The 18,324-nt window shown below is 41.4% G+C and overlaps 1 protein-coding gene across 2 annotated transcripts in view; it reads right to left on the bottom strand.

The window, feature by feature from the left end:
• The window catches only part of SNX9 (sorting nexin 9), a 63,310-nt gene extending 45,203 nt beyond the window's left edge, over positions 1-18,107 (bottom strand). The window contains exon 1 of one of the 2 annotated variants that reach the window (XM_071549248.1): positions 17,729-18,107. In XM_071549248.1, coding sequence (XP_071405349.1) covers positions 17,729-17,740 — 12 coding nt within the window. In that variant the 5' untranslated portion in view covers positions 17,741-18,107. The remainder of the gene's footprint in view (positions 1-17,728) is intronic. The other variant, XM_071549247.1, reaches the window with a different exon arrangement.
• Positions 18,108-18,324: the final 217 nt, after the last annotated feature.

The raw sequence follows: 18,324 nt of genomic DNA on the forward strand, positions 1-18,324 counted from the left end.
AGCTTTTCCCTTCAAGTGGGAGCTTTCAACACTTTCAGATTACGTCACACAAAACTGAGATGAAGAGGAGAAAACAGTGTCCTATAATAACACCTGCTCCTTTCCTTCCAGCAGCACATCAGGCCTCTATGCAGATGGTTCCTTACTCTCCTTAAAAAGTAAACTCCAGAGAACCGGCATACCTTTTGAAATACAAGAACATTTTAAGTAGGGGTATAAAAATCACCACTCTCCAGACCTCTTCCCTCAGCAGTACCACATGAAGGTGCTGAACATGTCTGTCCTTTTTCCATCAGGTTACAAATATTTATGGGCAGTCCCGCAGTGTAAAGGAGAGCACTCCGGACTCCGAATCCCAAGGACCTGAGTTCGAGTCTCAGTGGGGACCACCCCCTGGCAGTTCAATGCCTCCCTGCCATCCCATCCCATCACATCTCGGATGCTCAGCAGGGTCAGCCCCGGTTAGTACCGGGTGCTGTGACAGTCCCGAGGACTTCACTGTCACTGTCCAAGCTCGCTCGGCCATGGCAGTTGGACCTCAGGACTTAAACAGTGGGGCCAGTTCTGCGCACGCTGTGCCTCACCTAAAAAATCCACTGCACAGGCTGGAAGGGCACACCCACGTGGGGAGAGCCCTGCCCAAATCTGCATTAGTGAAGTCTGGCCATATATACACTAATATTTATCCAGTTTCTGCAAGTCAAGCTAACAGTGCTAGGATGCTGTGCATCTGAATCATGGGGAAAGCAGCTTTCTTAACCAGGGAGTCTTCTTAGCCTTATTCATTCAAGTAGTACACCATAGTACTAAGTTCTTGCTTCTTTTCACAGGAATGATGAGAGCTTACCAAGACAAAGGCAACGGGCAAAATTTACCAGCCTTCTGAAAAACTGGCAAAACATCCACAGTAATAATGACCAGACTGGAAAAGTAAGACATATTTCTGTCAAATAAAAAACATATGCAAATACCAGATTTTCCAGATACACCAAAGAAATAAATTTATTCAGAAAAATGTGGAAGTATTCAGCCTGTAGGGAAGGAAAGGACAAGGTTTATATATAGAAGTTAATTAAGTCCTTGTGCCAAAGTCCATCTCTTTACCTGCACTGGATAGCTACTTCGAAAGTTGTTAAAAAAAGTGGAAGAAATTACAAACAAACCTTGTTTACTGCAGTTTAAGAAATTGAAAATAAAAAAATATTTGCGTTATCACCTAAATGAATTACTATAAAGAATTAAGAATTGAGGTACCTATAATCTGTTGGAGGTAACCTGTAACCTGATCCATGTATTGACATGTCAAATAAATTCCCCAGATTTTTGTGCTGGTACTCTCCATTTCACTGGCATTTCTAGGCTCACCTGCCTAGGCTGGGAGTTAAGTCCCTAAGAATTTTTGGTGTGTAAGCTTTAACACTACCCTCCTACTCTTGAAATTTAATGGGGAAAATAGTATCAACTCAACCAATTACAAAGTAAGTAAAACTCAGTGACTAAATATTTTCCCTCAATTAATAAGTGTACTGTTAACAACGGAAACCCTCCTGGCCTTTCCCTGGGCAGAGGCATCAGCCCCAATCCTACTATCTAAATTTCTGACAATCAGTTCCAAAGTACTATAAAACGGAAAACGGTTTGGTTTTGCAATGAGCTTTTTCTTTCTTACTGGCCATAAATATTGCATCCAAGTAGTAGTTAGGCTTAGAGATAGATCTTGGCAACTTTTGCAAAATAGTAAATGGGCATGAAGAAAAGCATTTAACCAGAAAGGGATTTTAGCTCCTGGGTACTGCAATACACACACTGAATATTAGGTCTAAGCTTCAAGACACTTTGAATATTTATAAAATGGGAATCTCTGATGAATTCCAGATCACAGAACTAATGCCACAAAGAAAACTTCCTCAAAACATAGGTTTAAAAATAAAAACTTGCTACAGTAACTGTTGTGCTTTATGGTTACTTCTGATCATATATAAAAGGATCAAAGAATCCAAGAACTATGGGAATTTCAGAGATTCAAACATTTTGTTCGTGGAATAAAGGCCATTGCTTCATTTACAGAATACTGCAAACATGCAAAAAAAGTAAGAACTGTTAACTAATCTATTAGCTATAAGAAAATTAACTTCTTTTACTAGCTGCATGTGTTTCTCCCCCACTCCAACATATACATGATTCTGGATTCTGAAGTTGTTTTGTCATTTCCTTTGAGAAAAAACCCAAAACTGTCAACCCAAGAAGTTTAAACTGATTTCTTTGACCAGAAAGCAGGTCTGGTCATTTTGCTGTACACCTATTGTCTCCCTTTGCTCAGGTGGCAGTGGAGTTTCCTGCACCTCTTCTGGGAGCTGTAATACAACCTGACATTTACCTCATGTTCTCTCATGTGAGAAAAGGCTGGCATGATTAAGCAGAACCCTGTCACAACACTTGCCAAGGAGGAAAGGACTCTTTCCCCAGCATCTCTGCAGCTCTGGCATATAATGCAGTTTCTCTGGAATGAGAGGGAGGCAGCAGTCTTCTCCAAGTCAAGGATGGGGGAAACCAGTAAAAGAATTCCTCCCTATTAAAGGAAAATTGGCTTTTCAGCAGTATGGATATAGATATGTAGACTATAATAAACAGAAGGAAATAGAAAGGAAAGCAGTAATTCTCAGTGTTATATCAGCATTTTTTGGCCTGGTTCTACATGCTACAGTTACACAACTGGAGTGCAGTTTCCCAATTTACGTATTTACTGACATTACAGTTTAAAGCCTTTAACACTGAGAAGTTCTAGGCATTGCAATCAATCACTATTACTGTCATTTTAGAATTGTAATAGAAATCATGCCTAAGCATAAAACACAAAAGATTCTCCACACTGGAGAGAAGTATCTAGATTAGTGAAAGTATTATTCCTCTGCAGACCTGGAGCAGACTTAGCTTTCCTCTACTACTTCTGTCTGAGTTGAGTACCTCCCATTTCTTTCTGTACTACTAAAAACTAAGAGGAAACAAAAACTGAAGAGCATTTGCCAACTTATTTCTGAAAGCAGACATAAAACCATGCAACTATACCTGTCAGTGTGTCAAGAGTCTTAAGCGTAAATTAAGTGGGAAGGAAGTTGTCTAGCAAAAGTCATTAAAATAAAATTCCAATGAGGGGTTTACATTATCACTACACTAAGTTACTAGATGAGTATTCAAGATCTCTGAAGACATCCTGACCCACTGGCTCTTTTGTGTGTTCTGCAGAATCTTGAAAGAGGTGATAAAGCAACCAGAACACCTCTTTATCATAGGAAGAACCTCTCTGCCTTTTCCAAGGTGTTTCCCTCAAGGATAGCTCAGATGGAAGAGCAACTTAGTGCCAGGCAGGACAACCCTGTTGCACACAGGCACACGCTTGCCCCCAGTACAGTTCACCTGCAGCAGGCCAGCTCTGCATGAAGAAGGACAAGGAAAGCCCCTGTGAATTCTCTCTAGCCATGGACATGCAGTCTAACAGCTAATGCACATCAGTAGTGCTCAGAGCAGCCTTTCTAAAGCTTCCCTATCTAGCACTTTCTTGATAAGAACGATTAATGACCTACATGAAGTGTTCATTGGGTTTTCTTTCAATTCACACTTTTCATAGAATCATAGAATCATAGAATCGATTGGGTTGGAAAAGACCTCCAAGATCATCAAGTCCAACCCTTGGTCCAACTCCAGTACATTTACCAGATCATGGCACTCAGCGCCACATCCAATCTCAGTTTAAAAACCTCCAGGGATGGTGAATCCACCACCTCTCTGGGCAGGCCATTCCAATGCCTGATTACTCTCTCTGGAAAGAATTTTTTTCTGATCTCCAACTTCAATTTCCCCTGGCAGAGCTTGAGCCCGCGCCCCCTTGTCCTGTTGCTGAGTGCCTGGGAGAAGAGATCAACCCCCACCCATTTTGAAGGAAAACATTTCTGTAATGCTGGACTTCCTGATTGTAACACAACTCTTCTGCATCAAGGTATACTTTTTAGCACTAAAATAGGAGAAGCCACTCAAAAATTCAACACATCTTTGAAAACACTTTCCCTGTGGGCAGGAGTTCATTTGTATCAGAAAGAGCTCTTGTGTTATGCCATAGATTCATCTGTTTCAGCCATGAGTTTAGGAAACTTGGACCACAACCGCTTCTCTTGGTCAGCTGGTAGTGGCAGGCAGTACAAAGGAAATATCCATCAAAGTTTCATGGCATGAAATTCCCATATTAACTGCATGCTTTCCTTTTCATAGGTAGCACTTCAGTGCTTCAGCCACCCAGCAGTGTGATTATCAAGAGACAGGGATTCACAGGTTTAAACTGTCACTGTCAGAAACATGTCTGCTGTATCACAGCAGCAAGATGGCACCACCTTGCAGGTCCATGCTGGTGGCAGCAGTTCCCATATTCACAGAAAAGATCAAATTCCATACTTCTGTTTTGGAAACTACATGGGACAGGTAAGTTTCAGAGAAACCTGCATCCACTGGAGAAGCAGAAAGTATGATTTGGGAAGCCTGGTAAAACGTCAAAAATAAACTGAAAATTTTTTAAAAAGGAAGAAAAGTCAATTATTAGCATTGGCTGCCTTTTTTTTTTTTTTTTTTTTTTTTTTTTTAGCTAGGACTCTTCTGAACAAGTCAAGTCCTCAAAATTTAAATAACCTTGGCAGTAAGACTTGAACTTTTCTTCTAGGACAGCAGCTTAAGCTTTTAGCTGGAATGAACAACAAAGTGCTTTTGGTCACCTCAAGTAACTCCAGTAACATTTCCGTTATGAATAAACTTCAGAAAGGTTTGCTATAAAAATTGCCTCAGTGAGTACAAATGTTCTTCAGTAGGTCTAGCAAGCATAAGCCTTTGAAATCCACTGCTTGTGGAACACTGATAAGCAATATATTGATCAATCCTGGAAGCACAGAAGAGGAAAATGCATTTCTGTCTTCCCAGACTTTGTTTTACTCATTCTCTGCTCTAAGTTTTTTGGATGTGGGTTTGGTTTTGTTTTTTTTTAATACATTTTTGGCAAGGATTCTTTGGTCAGGTTTTTTTCAGACTTACTTTTTCCCACCAACATTGTTTTTAGAAAGAAAATATTCATGCTAAAGGGCAGTTCTAAGAGAACAAAACAGAAATAGCATAGCTGGGATACAGGTTCAGATCCCAGCATTAGAGAAATTGAGGAAGCAGATACAAAATAATAAAGACAGAAACATAGCTGCAAGTAAATGAGTTCAGAAATCAACAGTATCTTTTGATTACACCCAAAAGAACAGTTCAAAATGAAGCACAATCTTAAAAGTGGAAATACTCTGTAAACAAAAGGCAATTAACTTAAAATTATTTTTGCATTTTCCTTTCTGTACTGTTTGATCATTCATAGCAACTTGCCCTGAGATTACTGTCTAATACTGGGTTTGATGTATTTTACTGCTTAGAACAACACAAGACATCTGACTTGCTATCAGCTGAAGTGGCAGCATTAAAGCCCTACCTGTCTTCACTGTACCAACGAAGCTACAGAAATGACGTAAGGTAGGCATGGAACTAAGTGACAGTTTAACCATTGTTTTGTTTCACCATTCACAAACAAACTACTCGAGTTGCCATGTTTTAATTAATGAATCTTTGAAAAAACTCTCTGCAAGTCAAAACACACACTAAGTCCTACTGTGGATAGTATTTATGGTACTGCAAGAAGGTTAAAATAGCTGGAGTCCAAAGAGCTCACAGAAACAGTAAGGAAAATGCTTCAGAAATACAGACAGGAGCACCTCCCCTCTTTCCCACCTCAGAAGGCTGAGAACACCTTTCTTCCAACAGTGGCTAACATTTAGGCAGATTTAACCATTTCCCTTCTCTTTATCCTGAAACCTAAGCTAATTCCAAAAGCTAAGTACTGCAAGTCTGAATAGATTTTTGTTGCAGCATCTGCAGCATTGAATCACAGAACCATAGAACAGCTTGGATGGGAAGCGACATTAATCTATTTCCCAAGCACAGACAACTTCAACCAGACCAGATTGCTCAAATCCCCATCAAACCTGGCCTTGAAAGCATAGAAAACGTTTATACCTATAATAAGGGGCTATGATTTGACAAGAAATGCCTTTTCATTTTAGTCCCTCTATCATAGCTGCATCAGACTGCTCAGCAAAGTGTGCATTTGGATAATTTCTACAGAAATATAAAGTGGCTTTCCAAGTGCCCATGACTTAGCCTGGAAAGGCAGCTGCCTTCTGTTCTGCCATAGAAAAGAAATCTCTACATGTTCCTCTCACAGGCTTTCCTAAGAGACAAGAAGTAAACATAAAGCTGATGATGGAAGCATAGGAGGACGCAGGGGACACTGTTTTATAAGCCAGACTCCCACAGAAACCTTACTCAAGAGATTATATATTATAGTTGAAACTGCCAGTTAAAGTGATAAAGATTTATTATAAAGAAGACACCAATGTTTATTAACTAATACAGACCAAATGGAGAAAATGAATATTGCTAATATACTGCTAAACATCACTGTTCTTGTATATGTGCTCCACATCTGCTTATGGAAAAACCTACCAGCCTGAAAAAACTGTAACCTTATATACCATGACTTTATTAAACAATAAGCAAAAAATAAATTTCATTTGTTTAATTAAACCCATCAGTATTATATTTTGTTTCTAATACAATTGCGTTTTGCTTTCAGCAACATCAGCATTAAAGCAAAGTCATCCAAAAAGTGAAACCAAGTTCAGTCAAGAACTCCACTTCTGGACTAAGAGAGGTCACAGTATTAATATTCTGAGTTCCCTCACTAGCTGTAACTGCTGGATCCTCACACTGCTCCAGAAATTCACATTAAAAATGTCTCTTGACCTGCTAGCTCACGTTCCTATGAACAATTCTTCAACTCTAAAATAAGTTCAATAGCCTGAAGCTAGTCATTTGAAGCCAACACCACTGACTATAAGCACATTAGAAGTAAATCAAATACAGACAAAAAGCTAAGAAACAAGGACTTGCATCATTTCTTCCTGCTAATAAAACATGTTCGCAGACAGAAGAGGCAGAACAGGGAGCTGCTCTTCAGCCTCAGAGGCTGCATGTGCCTACAACACTTCAGGCAGGTATTTAATTAAGTATTCACACTGGATTAAAAGGTCAGTCTCACATTGGAAGTGAATTGATAACAAAACATGAAGAGTTTACAAAAAGCACAAAACACAAAGTCTGAACCCTTTATAGGGTAAGGGACAAGTAGGGTAATAATTTCCACCAACATGCACATGGCTTAAACCACTGGCACTTTTGAATTAGAATAAAGGTGTAAAGGTTACCTTGACACCATTTCTGTTTGATTTAGTGTAAGAAAAAAGTGAATATGCAAGTTTTCAAGTGTTAAAGAGACTCGGAAATGTTTCCTGAAGTATTAAAGACATTAACTTAATGGTCTCTTCAGCAGCTTGGGCTTTCCTCAGTGAGGACAGATTAGCTTTTCACATCTACCACACAGGACTTCACTGGCTTGCTGAAAATCATCTTTTGGTCAGGAAAGAAGGCCTGAACTCTGTTCAGGCTAGTCCAATTCATTTTTGGTTATATATCTTATTTTTGGTTTGCAGAACATGAGCTTCTTTACATCTGTGTAGCTGTAAGCAAGCATGAGCACGGCCCAAATCCCACTGACACGTGCCCTTGGCCCAGCATTACAGGTAACACACACCAACAACTTGCTTTCAAGTGCGTTCCTACACAGCAGGCCCCTTGTTCAGCTCAAGCATCTAGGACTAACAGGTATTGATGCAGTGAGGGCTAAAGTGGTTGTACAACTAAGAGTTCTTACAAGTGTTAGAATGTAACAGATCTTAAAATCTTGTATTAAAACAAATTACACCTTCTTTCCACGCAGTTTTAAGTCAGGTGGGTAGATAACCACTGCCACAGAGCATGAAAAAAAGCAAAGAGTCTGCAGTATTTTCCAGATTTACAACAGTGCTTAAGAATGTTAAAGTCTGAGGACTATCTATAAGCAGTTCAGTGGTTTTAAAAAGCAGCATTCAAATTCTGATACTTTCAAAATAACCATGCTACACTATTAAAAGAGGTTCTTGGTTACCTTTTGTAGTGTTCATGCAGACTTATTTATGGGGTATTGTCAAACCCAGTAACATATGCCCAAGCAATATAGAAGCAAGGGAAATTCACTTGTAAAAACATATGCATGACACCCATGTGATTTATTTAAAGATGTTTCCAAATACTGACTCAGATACTCCTAAGAATCACATCTGAGCTTTCAGTTTGGTTAAGCACCTGAAGATTTTTTTCTTGTTTAAAATGTTACTTATAGATCTGTTATTAACAATGTACTGCAAAACTTTTACTGAGAGTAAGGAGCTTCAATGACACCAGATCTTTTTCAGAGTCCATTTACTGCACTGCTGTAAGTGCCCTGACTTCCCCACATTTTCCTTTCTGAATACCAACCTATTCCAGAACCCCAAATAGACTGGGGACTAAACAATTTCAAATTTGAGAACATGAATGCCAGTTTCATCAGGAGATACACCCTAGCAAGTACAGCACAGGTTTGCATTTAAGGATGGTAGGCAGGATGAATTTATCTCAAGTGTGATTAAAATCTCTGCCAAGATTAATCATTACTGTGTCTCTGAACCCAAACTGCAACACTTGCAACTGTTTGCTGAACCAATATTTAACAAGGCATTTAGAAGTCTGCTGAGCCAAGCCCCTTGATGTTTGCCTGAAATTTTAGGGCCATGAGTATTGTACCCTCATGGTTCTGTCCCCAGAGAACAAAGCCAGTAAGAGCTGAAGGTTTCAGAAAAAACCTTCGGCATTCACCAGAAAAATTGCCACATTGTGACCTACTCATTACCACAACTTGTAGTCACACAATAGCATTGCCTCTATGAGAGCAAAGATTAGAAAAAACAGTAATTATCCTAATAATTGGAGAGGCAGGAAGTTTCACTAAGGTTATCTAATGAACTTCAAGCCTTTTCAGACTCAGCACACTGTTTCACACTGTACATCTCAATGTACCAGTTGCATGGGCTAGTCTTGGGGTAAATGGATACCTAGCAAAGCAAACTACTCGCATGTTAAAATGATGCAGCTTCAAATACAACTTGACCCGTACAACACAGAATGGAATAGCTGCTCTACTTCGAAGTTCCAAACACTGGTACATATTAATAGGAAAACATGTGCTCAACAGCATCTTCACTGAGGGCAGCTGGGAAGGCATGTGCAATGCAGCACAACAAATTCTCCATGTGGAATTCTGCTAAATTCTCTGTTACTTGAATAACCAACATTAATCAGTACTCTGATGTTTTGGTATCTCTTAGTTGTCACTAGAAACACTACCTTATGAAAGTATATGCTTACTTTTATTTTATGAACACAAGTGAGGAAAATGTCATACCAACATAACTGCACTACCATTTTATCAGAGGAAGCTTCTTTACCCTAGAAATGAGCAAGGTTCACATTTTTTGGATTCTAACATACCCATGCCTACAGCTGTTTTAAGCTTTTCTGTCAGCAGTGCAGAAAAGTACAAGATCCTGTAAAGTTACAAATTGGTCATGATAAATGGTAGCTCAAATAAGCAAAGCTCAGTCATTAGAACTGGCCAGAGAACACCCAGCTCTTGAACTAGACATTAATTACCTGCAGTGTCATGCAATGTGCATACTACCATTGTTGGCCTATCCCACTTTAAGAAAAAGAGGAAAAAAAAAACAAAAAGAAGGAAAAAACCTCCTGGACAGATGTATTTAAAAAAAAAAATACACACACACACACATATATATATATATATGTGTGTGTGTGTGTGTGTGTGTATATTTTTATATATATAGACACACACATACATATACATATATACATATATATATATACATATATATACACACACACACACATATATATAAATAATGAATGATAGAACTGGATTAAGTCATGCAACATTTAAAGTTTAATAGGATAGCACACAAACTTTTCTTGTACCAGCAACCTTTACAGTGACAGAAAGCATCAGAGAAGTCTGAAAAGTAAGTTTGAAGTTCTGCTTCCTTATGAACTACTAGAAAATCTGGCAGCTTGACAGAACGTGCCAAAGATGCTGATAAAAAAGTTGTAATTCAAAAACCTTCACACAAACTTCCAAGACTGTGGTCTAGTTATTTGCAGCAAGGAAGATGCTTAATTTTAAATTCCATAAGCATTCGTTTTCAGAGGACAAACACAGAGCTATTAAGGGAGGAAATTACAGTACAGCTGAAAGAACTGTGCTGTGACTAGGTAAGCACTAATTACATTATATTACCATATGTTAGTGCAATATTCAATTACTGAATTAAACCTTGACCCCCCCAAAAGAATTAACACAGTGGAGGAAATAAAACATTTAGGTTTAACTCTCAAGTCTGATGAAGCTGTAGGGTGAAATGAAGTGCCCCATCAGTCATGGCCTTACTGCTGCAAAAAGATGAACTGTAAAAACTCTCCAGGCAATACCAGGATTCAAAACAGAAACAACAAATATAGTAGCCTTACATCAATTGTATTTCTACTGGAAACTGCTCATATAATCATTGTAAAAGAAAAAAGAAATCCTCATATAGAAGAGAGAAACAGTTTAAAGCTATTCTAAGAGAATTTTTATAGCTGTTCTTGAAAATTAGCCATTTTGTTCTATCAACCAAGAAAGCAAACACTTTGCTTGAATTGAGAGGACAACTTATTTTTGCTCTGAACATTAAGCACTGCAGTCTCAAAAGGCTGGGAAAAGCAAAGTAAGTCCAAAACCTACTGTGTATAAACAGAGATACCATATGAATACACAAAATAAAAGTACAACAGTTCCCTTGCCAAGGAGGAGCAGATGGCAACTCAGAGCCGAAGTCAGTAACTCAATGACAAGTCATAAGAAACAACACCCATCAAGAAGCTGCACATCAGTTCCACTTTTTACAAGAACTGGATTGAATGACTTCACCTGGGCAAGTCCCACTTGCAGAAACCCCAGGTCAGACATGGCTGCCCCTCCCAGAAGCAGCTGGTCTGCTTGGGCTTCTCAGAGACCTCCACAAGCTGTGCTGCTCACCTTCTTACCACCTCCTCCTCCTTCCAGCCACCTATTTTGCACATTGGAAACCCCTCTGTGTACAGTGGCTTCCTCTAAGGGGCAGAGCCTGGGGATAAAGCTGCTCCAAAATACAGGCGGAAATAGAGCTTTTACCCACAAAACACATGTTCACACACAGTGCTGGTTTGACTTTACCCAGCACACCTCCTATGAACACACGCCCCGTTATCGCCAGTGCCCAGGATGGCTCATGTGCCCTTTATACCATGTCATGTCCTGAATGTCTCTCACAGCTACCCAACAGCTGGAGCAGCCCGAATTACGGCAGCTCCCTGCAGGAAGAACTACCCCTTGTGCCCTTCTCCCCTTGCTATGGGTCTCACAGAGGACTATCTGTCAAAGTTAAATGATTCTGAGCTTAAAAGTCTTTTTTTCTTTTCTTTTTTTGACAGAGGTTTCTTATCCATATGAAGCTGAAAGAGAGACTGCTTTGGAAAAGAAGCGATAAGGCTCAGAGCTTAAATTAAATTTTCTAGTAAGCAATATGCATGTATTTTTTTCTCTTCAGCAGCACTTGAATTTTGCTTGTTGGACTACTACAAGATAGCTCTGTTTTTTGAACTTTGTGTTATTTGGGAAGCTCCTTTCCAATCATAAATTGCTGAGAAAGCAGGAACACAACGGAAGAAAGTAAAAGCACAAGCTCTGCTTTACAGCCCTCAGAGAAGTGTAAAGTGAATTTGAATGAAATTGTAACTGTGAAACACACTTTGAAGCAGAAGAGGTTTAGCTTTAAATGCTGAACACTGCAATAGCTATTTACTTAAAATAATTCTAGATATCTAAATGTTGATCTGTCCCACTGCAGGGCTGGTTGAAACAAATCACTCCCACTATTTCACAGTCTCTATTACCTGCTTTTGTAATGTTTTGCAAGACTGCTTCCAACACCATCCATATTGCAATTGCTTGCAAATTTAATACAGGAGGGAACCAACATACTTAAAATGGCAAAAATCCCATATTATTTTTCCCTTGGTCATCTCTGTAAACTTTGAAATTTGCCAGATTCCCTAATTAAATAAGGAGGGGTTTATTGAATATCCACACATTGTTCCATTTATATTTTAGGAATTTTTTCACAACCTGAAAATTTGAGGTTCTAAGAGAAAGATAATTCACAGAAGAAAACCTTTAAAGAATGCAGTAAAGTCAACTTTTTACAAAGCTACAGTTAATTGCAAAGCCTTCTTGCTGAAATAATACCAGTGTATGGAGAAATTCTACCAGACTGAAAATCTGAATCACTGCATCTCTACACCAGATGAACCTTATGACATCTGATATCAGACTTCCTTCTCTTTAGCTGCTGTAATCAAGTTTTTAAATGACCTCTGGTAATGAGACTCTGATGACTCAATGCCTAGATGCTTAAAATAACTTTGAAAAACTGAGTCAGAGGAATCATTACCCAAGCACAGCATCACACAGCATCTCACCAGCTCTCCAGCTTTCCAGCACAGAAATGAGAAGCCTTGCACTATTAATTGCTGTAATGTAACAAGACCCACTTACCACTGAACCTTTGAAAAATCGTAAGACCTGACAAAGACAAAAGAACAGAAAATCTGTGTCTTCATAAAATTAGACTGCACCAGTTCTCATGCTCATCTAACACATCAGTCCTTCCATAGGTCAGGAACCTGTGATAAATCTGCATAACCAAACATCTGCAACTTTTATAGTCATCTGGTTGCTCCTTAAAAAACAAACCACCAAACCAAAATACTCCAAAAAGCCCAGGACATATTTTCACATCAACTTAATCATAGTCTAAAACCCAAACAACCTTCTACATGATTAAGACCATAAAAACAAAATTACTACTTTACCTAATTAGTTTTTTTCCATCACATCTTACTTACACAAATCAACTGTGACCTCATTCTTCATATTATGTCTTGTTTTGCTGAAGTTAAATAATGGAACATGTTGAATGGATTATGAAGTGATCTCCATAACAGAAGTTTATCGCAACTCACAGATGGATGAAGATTTATTAACTGAATATTCTCTTAGGATGAGATTTCCTAGAGGAGTTTACTTCCAAAGTTATGCCAATACAGAAGGCAGACTTACAGAACACGAAGTTTGGGTATTTTAGAGGGTATAGCACTGAGGGATTCTTCAATTCCCAGCTGCAAATCAGAGCAAAGAATTGTTTCTGCCCAGTTCCTAATGCGAACATACACATTTGTGATGGTACAAAGGAAAATGTGGGACTTCTTTGGGAAAGCCTTACACTAGTGAGAGCAATAGAGAATCAAAAAGAAAGATGAAAGGAAGGATACACACTATAGGATAATAATCTTTTTTTTAAGTCTAATGTGTTGTTACCTTTTCCTACCTGAAATTTTCACATGTAAATCATGACCTTCCCTCATGACAACTACAAGAACCATACTAAATTCAACTAGACCTGGTTAGTGACATTCACAAGAAAAAATCCAACATGATTAGATGGACAAGAAAGGCTTGAACAGAGTTACATGTTTAGAAGTATTGCTAAGTTATATCTTCTTTGAAGAATGGAATATTCAGTCTAAGCTTTCATCTCAAGGGACTGCCTCCCACAAAAAGGGCCCAGTCCTACAAACAGAACCAGATGAATGAGTTCTCAAAGCAGGCAAACCATTGAACAATCAAGAACACAATGGGGGAATCAACTGCCCCTAAAGCTACAAAGGAAAAATTGTTCCTACTGACACTAAGAGGGGCCTAACTTCATGAAGCTTATCAATAGCTGCCTTGTGAAATACCTCACTTGTGAAAGCGCTGTCACCAACTTCAGTGGTGTTACTCCTATAAATCAGCTCCTAGTTCCAACTTCAACTTTTAAATTAAAACTCTTCCAGCATGTTTAGCAGCACAGGTTCCACAAGAACTGTCTTGCCCATCAGTGTGCCATAACTTACACAGTTCTTGTAATAACACCATGCTTCCTTCTAAAATCAGGACTTAAGAAATGGTAAAACATGAGAAAAGGACGTGCCTACATTTCAAAATAATAAGTAAGTCTAAAAATAGACTGAGGTAGGGGAACACTTTATTTCAAAGTCAATATATCACTTCCTGACATTTCTAGCTCTCCCTATTGAATGAAGCTCAAAACCAAAAGGAAGGACATGAGTAAAGCTGGGGCTCTGCAAACTCTAACAGGGAAAGAAGAGGAAAGGCCAAAGAAATCAAGAAGGAACAAATAAATAATCATCTCACCTGCAGATTTTGTAAGCAATAAAAGTCACAGAAAAATATTTACAATACTGCATTTGCTTTGTGACCAAGTTTTGAAAATGGAAGTTAAATCACTGTAAAACTTTGGCAATTATCTTCCCCTAAACAATCTCTTTTATTTCTTATTTTGGTTGGGTTTTTACACTTGCTTCAGTTTTTAGAGCATGTAACCTTGAGCAAACCACAAAACTCACTGCCAAGTTACAGTAAGGATCTAGCTGACCAAAGAGCTGCCTCCAGAAGCCTCAGATCAGCCATTTCCCATTCATATTTCCAACTCTTCACCATGAAAGTCTCACCCTCCCAGCTATGCCACCCTTCCCACCCTCTTGTATCAGCTCTGGGCAAATGCTCAGCCACTGCAGCTCCCTAAAACTGGATAAAATGGCCCCACTCTTTCCATTCTGTGAATTTTTTGCTATTTCAGCAACTTACTGTAGCTCAAAGACAAGCCTGACAAATATTGGAATATACTCCTGGGAGGTACATACAGCATGGGATGAGGAGTAAGACAAGAGAAGGAGCAAGGGCAGTTATGTTTAGCTCACAGCATCAGAGAGAGCCTCCACAGCCTTCAGAGTGCTTAAGGCCTTCAGACACCTCAACTCCTTTCAAAAAGACTCCCTATGAACTTGTGAGTTAACAAACGTGCAAGGAAAGTATTGGTAACAGCCTCCTGGTATGAAAATAGCAGCCTTTCACCTGAAAAGTCTTTACTATTTCAGTAAGAAACTCATTGTGTTTGAACAGGGAAAAGTACAGGGAAAGTACAGTGAAAAGCCAGACATCACACAACTGCAGACCACATCTTCATATTGGAAAACTCTCAGAACTTAATTGCTGTGGTTTATCAAAGTGGGAGCCAAGAAAACTGGCCAGGGTTTACAAGCTAGCTGTGGAAGAAATCCCTAGTTGCATCCTCCATCCCCAGGAAATCTAACATGTTCATACAAGCATTTGTAAATCTTGTAGAGAAAAGTATAAAACTAAAAACAGAAGATGAGCAAATTTAGATTCAAACCAAAGAAGCACCAGCAGCAAGACAGCTGATGGCTTAAAAAAAAACCAACGAAAAAACCAGACTAGATTTTCCATCACTGAAAGCATTCAAATCGAGACTGAATTTTCCCCCAGCTTTCCTTGGAAAGTATATTTTAGTTTAAACAGGAATTAATTCAGGAAGTGCTAACAGCCCAAGCAGCACAGGCAAGGCTGGACTGTCAGTCACCACTACCAATCATACAGGATTTAACAACATTAAAGCTGGAAAAATTCATACTCCAGGTAGCTAACTACAGTTTAGATTTTTCAACATTTCACTTACAATACAAATATACTTTGAATATTTCTTCTAAAAATAGGCTATTTTAGAAGGAGCACAAGCAGAAGGTGAGAAGTTTGTTTACAACTGAAAAAAAATTCTTTCCAAGTGAAATGGTGACTGGTTAGTAAGCTAAGCTCCTAAAAACTGGAGTTTGAGCCAGTCACTCCCTTAGACAGCGCAAAACCCAATGTATCCTTTACTATTGCTGATGTTCACACAAGCTGAACAAATTAAAATCCACATCAGGGCAATTTGCAGAGAGGGACCCATCTCCTGAGCAGAGCTCACAGAAAATAAAGTAAGTTTGTCTTTACTACTGCTCTCAGCATAACAAAACAATAGCAATAAAATACCAAGTCTTTACTGACTACCACTGCCCAGTTTTAGCCCTCAAGTTAAAGCACGTTACCATAACTTGCAATGTGTGGAATGAAAAACCCTGCATCACCTGATTTCAAGCCAATCCTGGTTAGGAAGTTAGAAATTATACACCCTTCTGTCTGGGGCCATAATGACTCCAGAAAAATATTTAAAGAAAAGCAAAGTGAAAGTTTCCAAACATATGAATAAAATGGTTTTGTGTGTTCAGCACAGAACACAGGATTCCATGAGGATACTGCACACCAACGTGAGGAAAGAGAGAGCAAACTGGTATAGTACAATATCTGCCTACTCTGTATGATGTAGCATATGCACACCACAAGTCATTTGCTTGCTATCTACAGTAGTATAAGGTTCACTACAAATTATTCATACACATATCCCAGAAATCAGTGGAAACCACCAATATTAAAACCAGGTCCATCAACAATATTCTAAACCTCGAAGGAACATACATTTCACTATACTGACACTTCTTAAACTGCTTAAGTGCTTTTGAAACCTAAAATCAATTTCTTGGTGCTTCTTAAAGTTTACAAATACACATGTAACCATGAACTTACATGGTTACAGAGACAGCTACTTATATGTTGAATTTGACCCGTTCAAGATGTGGAATTTCTTCAGCACTGAGAAGTGTAACACAAATAGTGCGCTGTGTGAGAACCGCCTCAGTAAAAGGAAGTTTTTAAACTGCTAGCCAAGCTAATGGAATCAGGTGACTCAAAGCAATACTTCAAATACCAAAAAAGTCTTCCTGAGATATTCAGACGAGTCACAGATCAGTGGCTGGTGGATGTAACTCACACCTACACAAGCAGAGATGCTTTCATCAACAAATATAGTAAACAAATATTGTTTATTTAGAAAGTTTCAGATAGGATGGGCTAATTTTGACTGTTGCCTTAATAGCAGACATTGTTGAAGAATTGAACAGTATAATTTAACTTCCTGCCTTCTGAGTGTGTAGAATCAGAGGTTCCTATTAAGAGGTCGCACCGCGCAGACCCCGCGCTCCCCCCGGAGACAGGGCACAGCCTCCCCCTGGGTCCCCCCGAGGGTCAGGCAGCATCAGCTGCCCCGCCGCGGACAGGCCGGCTCCGCGGGACCCCCGGGACACCCCCCGGGACAGCCGGGACCAGGGCCCGGCGCGGCCGAGGCCTGTCCCCACCCCCGCCAGGCTCGGTGGCAGCGGGGCAGGGGCGCCCGGGCTGCAGGGGCAGCACCCTCGGCCTCCGGCGGCTCTCGGCCCTGCTGTGTCTCCGGGCGGGCGGGGGCCGTCTGGGCGAGCAGCGGGCACGGCGGGGCACAAACACAGCGGGAAACAACTTTCCCCCGCCCCGGGGTCGGGCAGCGGCGGCGAGGCCCGAGACCGGCGCTCCCCTCCCTCCCTCCCTCCCTCTCTCGGTGCGTCCCGCGGCCGACGGCGAGCGGCAGGCTCTGGAAGGGCTCCGGGGGGGGGCTCCGGGGGGGACTCCAGGAAGGGCTCCGGGAACGAGCTCTGGGGAAGGGCTCCAGCTGCCCCGGCACGCAGCCCGTGCCCCCCGCCCGTCGGGCCCGCTCGGCGCGGGGCGCACCCCGGCGCCGCCCCCCGACCCCCGCGCTCTGCTCACCTTGGTGGCCATGGCGCTGCCGGCGCGGGCTGCGCTGCTGCTCTGCCCTCCCTCCCTTCCGTCTGTCCGTCCGTCCGTGCCGCGGCTGCTCGCTCGGTGTGTCCGGCCCGCCCGCCGCCGCTGGGCCGCGCAGGCGGCTCCTCCTCAGCGTCCCCAGGCCGCCGCCGCCGCCTCCTGGGGGCCGCTGGGCGGCTCCGCAGCCGAGCCCGACGCTGGGCAGGCGGGCGCTGATGTAGCCGCACGGCGCTGCCCCCGCCCCGGCCGCCCTTTCCCCCGGCTCGGCTCGGCTCGGCCCGGCCCGACTCGGCACCCGGGGGCAGTGGCGGGGCTGTCGGTGCGCGGCCTCTCCGCCAGGGCCGGAGGGAGGCAGGGCCGGGGGAGGCAGGGCCGGCGCTGCGGTGACACCCGGGGGAGCCGCCCCGGCCGGTCCCAGCGGTGCGGACACCCCACCCCCTCTGGCCTCCGCGGCCTCGCTCCGCAGGCAGCCTTTGTCCCTAAATCCTCGTTTGCGTGTGGGGGAGAGCCCGCAGAAAGGCGTTATCGGCCCCTCGGTCGCCTTAGAACGGAAATTTCGAAGCAACTGTGCAGCAAGGAAG

Source organism: Pithys albifrons, chromosome 2, assembly GCF_047495875.1.
Source record: "Pithys albifrons albifrons isolate INPA30051 chromosome 2, PitAlb_v1, whole genome shotgun sequence".
Classification (NCBI taxonomy): Eukaryota; Metazoa; Chordata; class Aves; order Passeriformes; family Thamnophilidae; genus Pithys; species Pithys albifrons.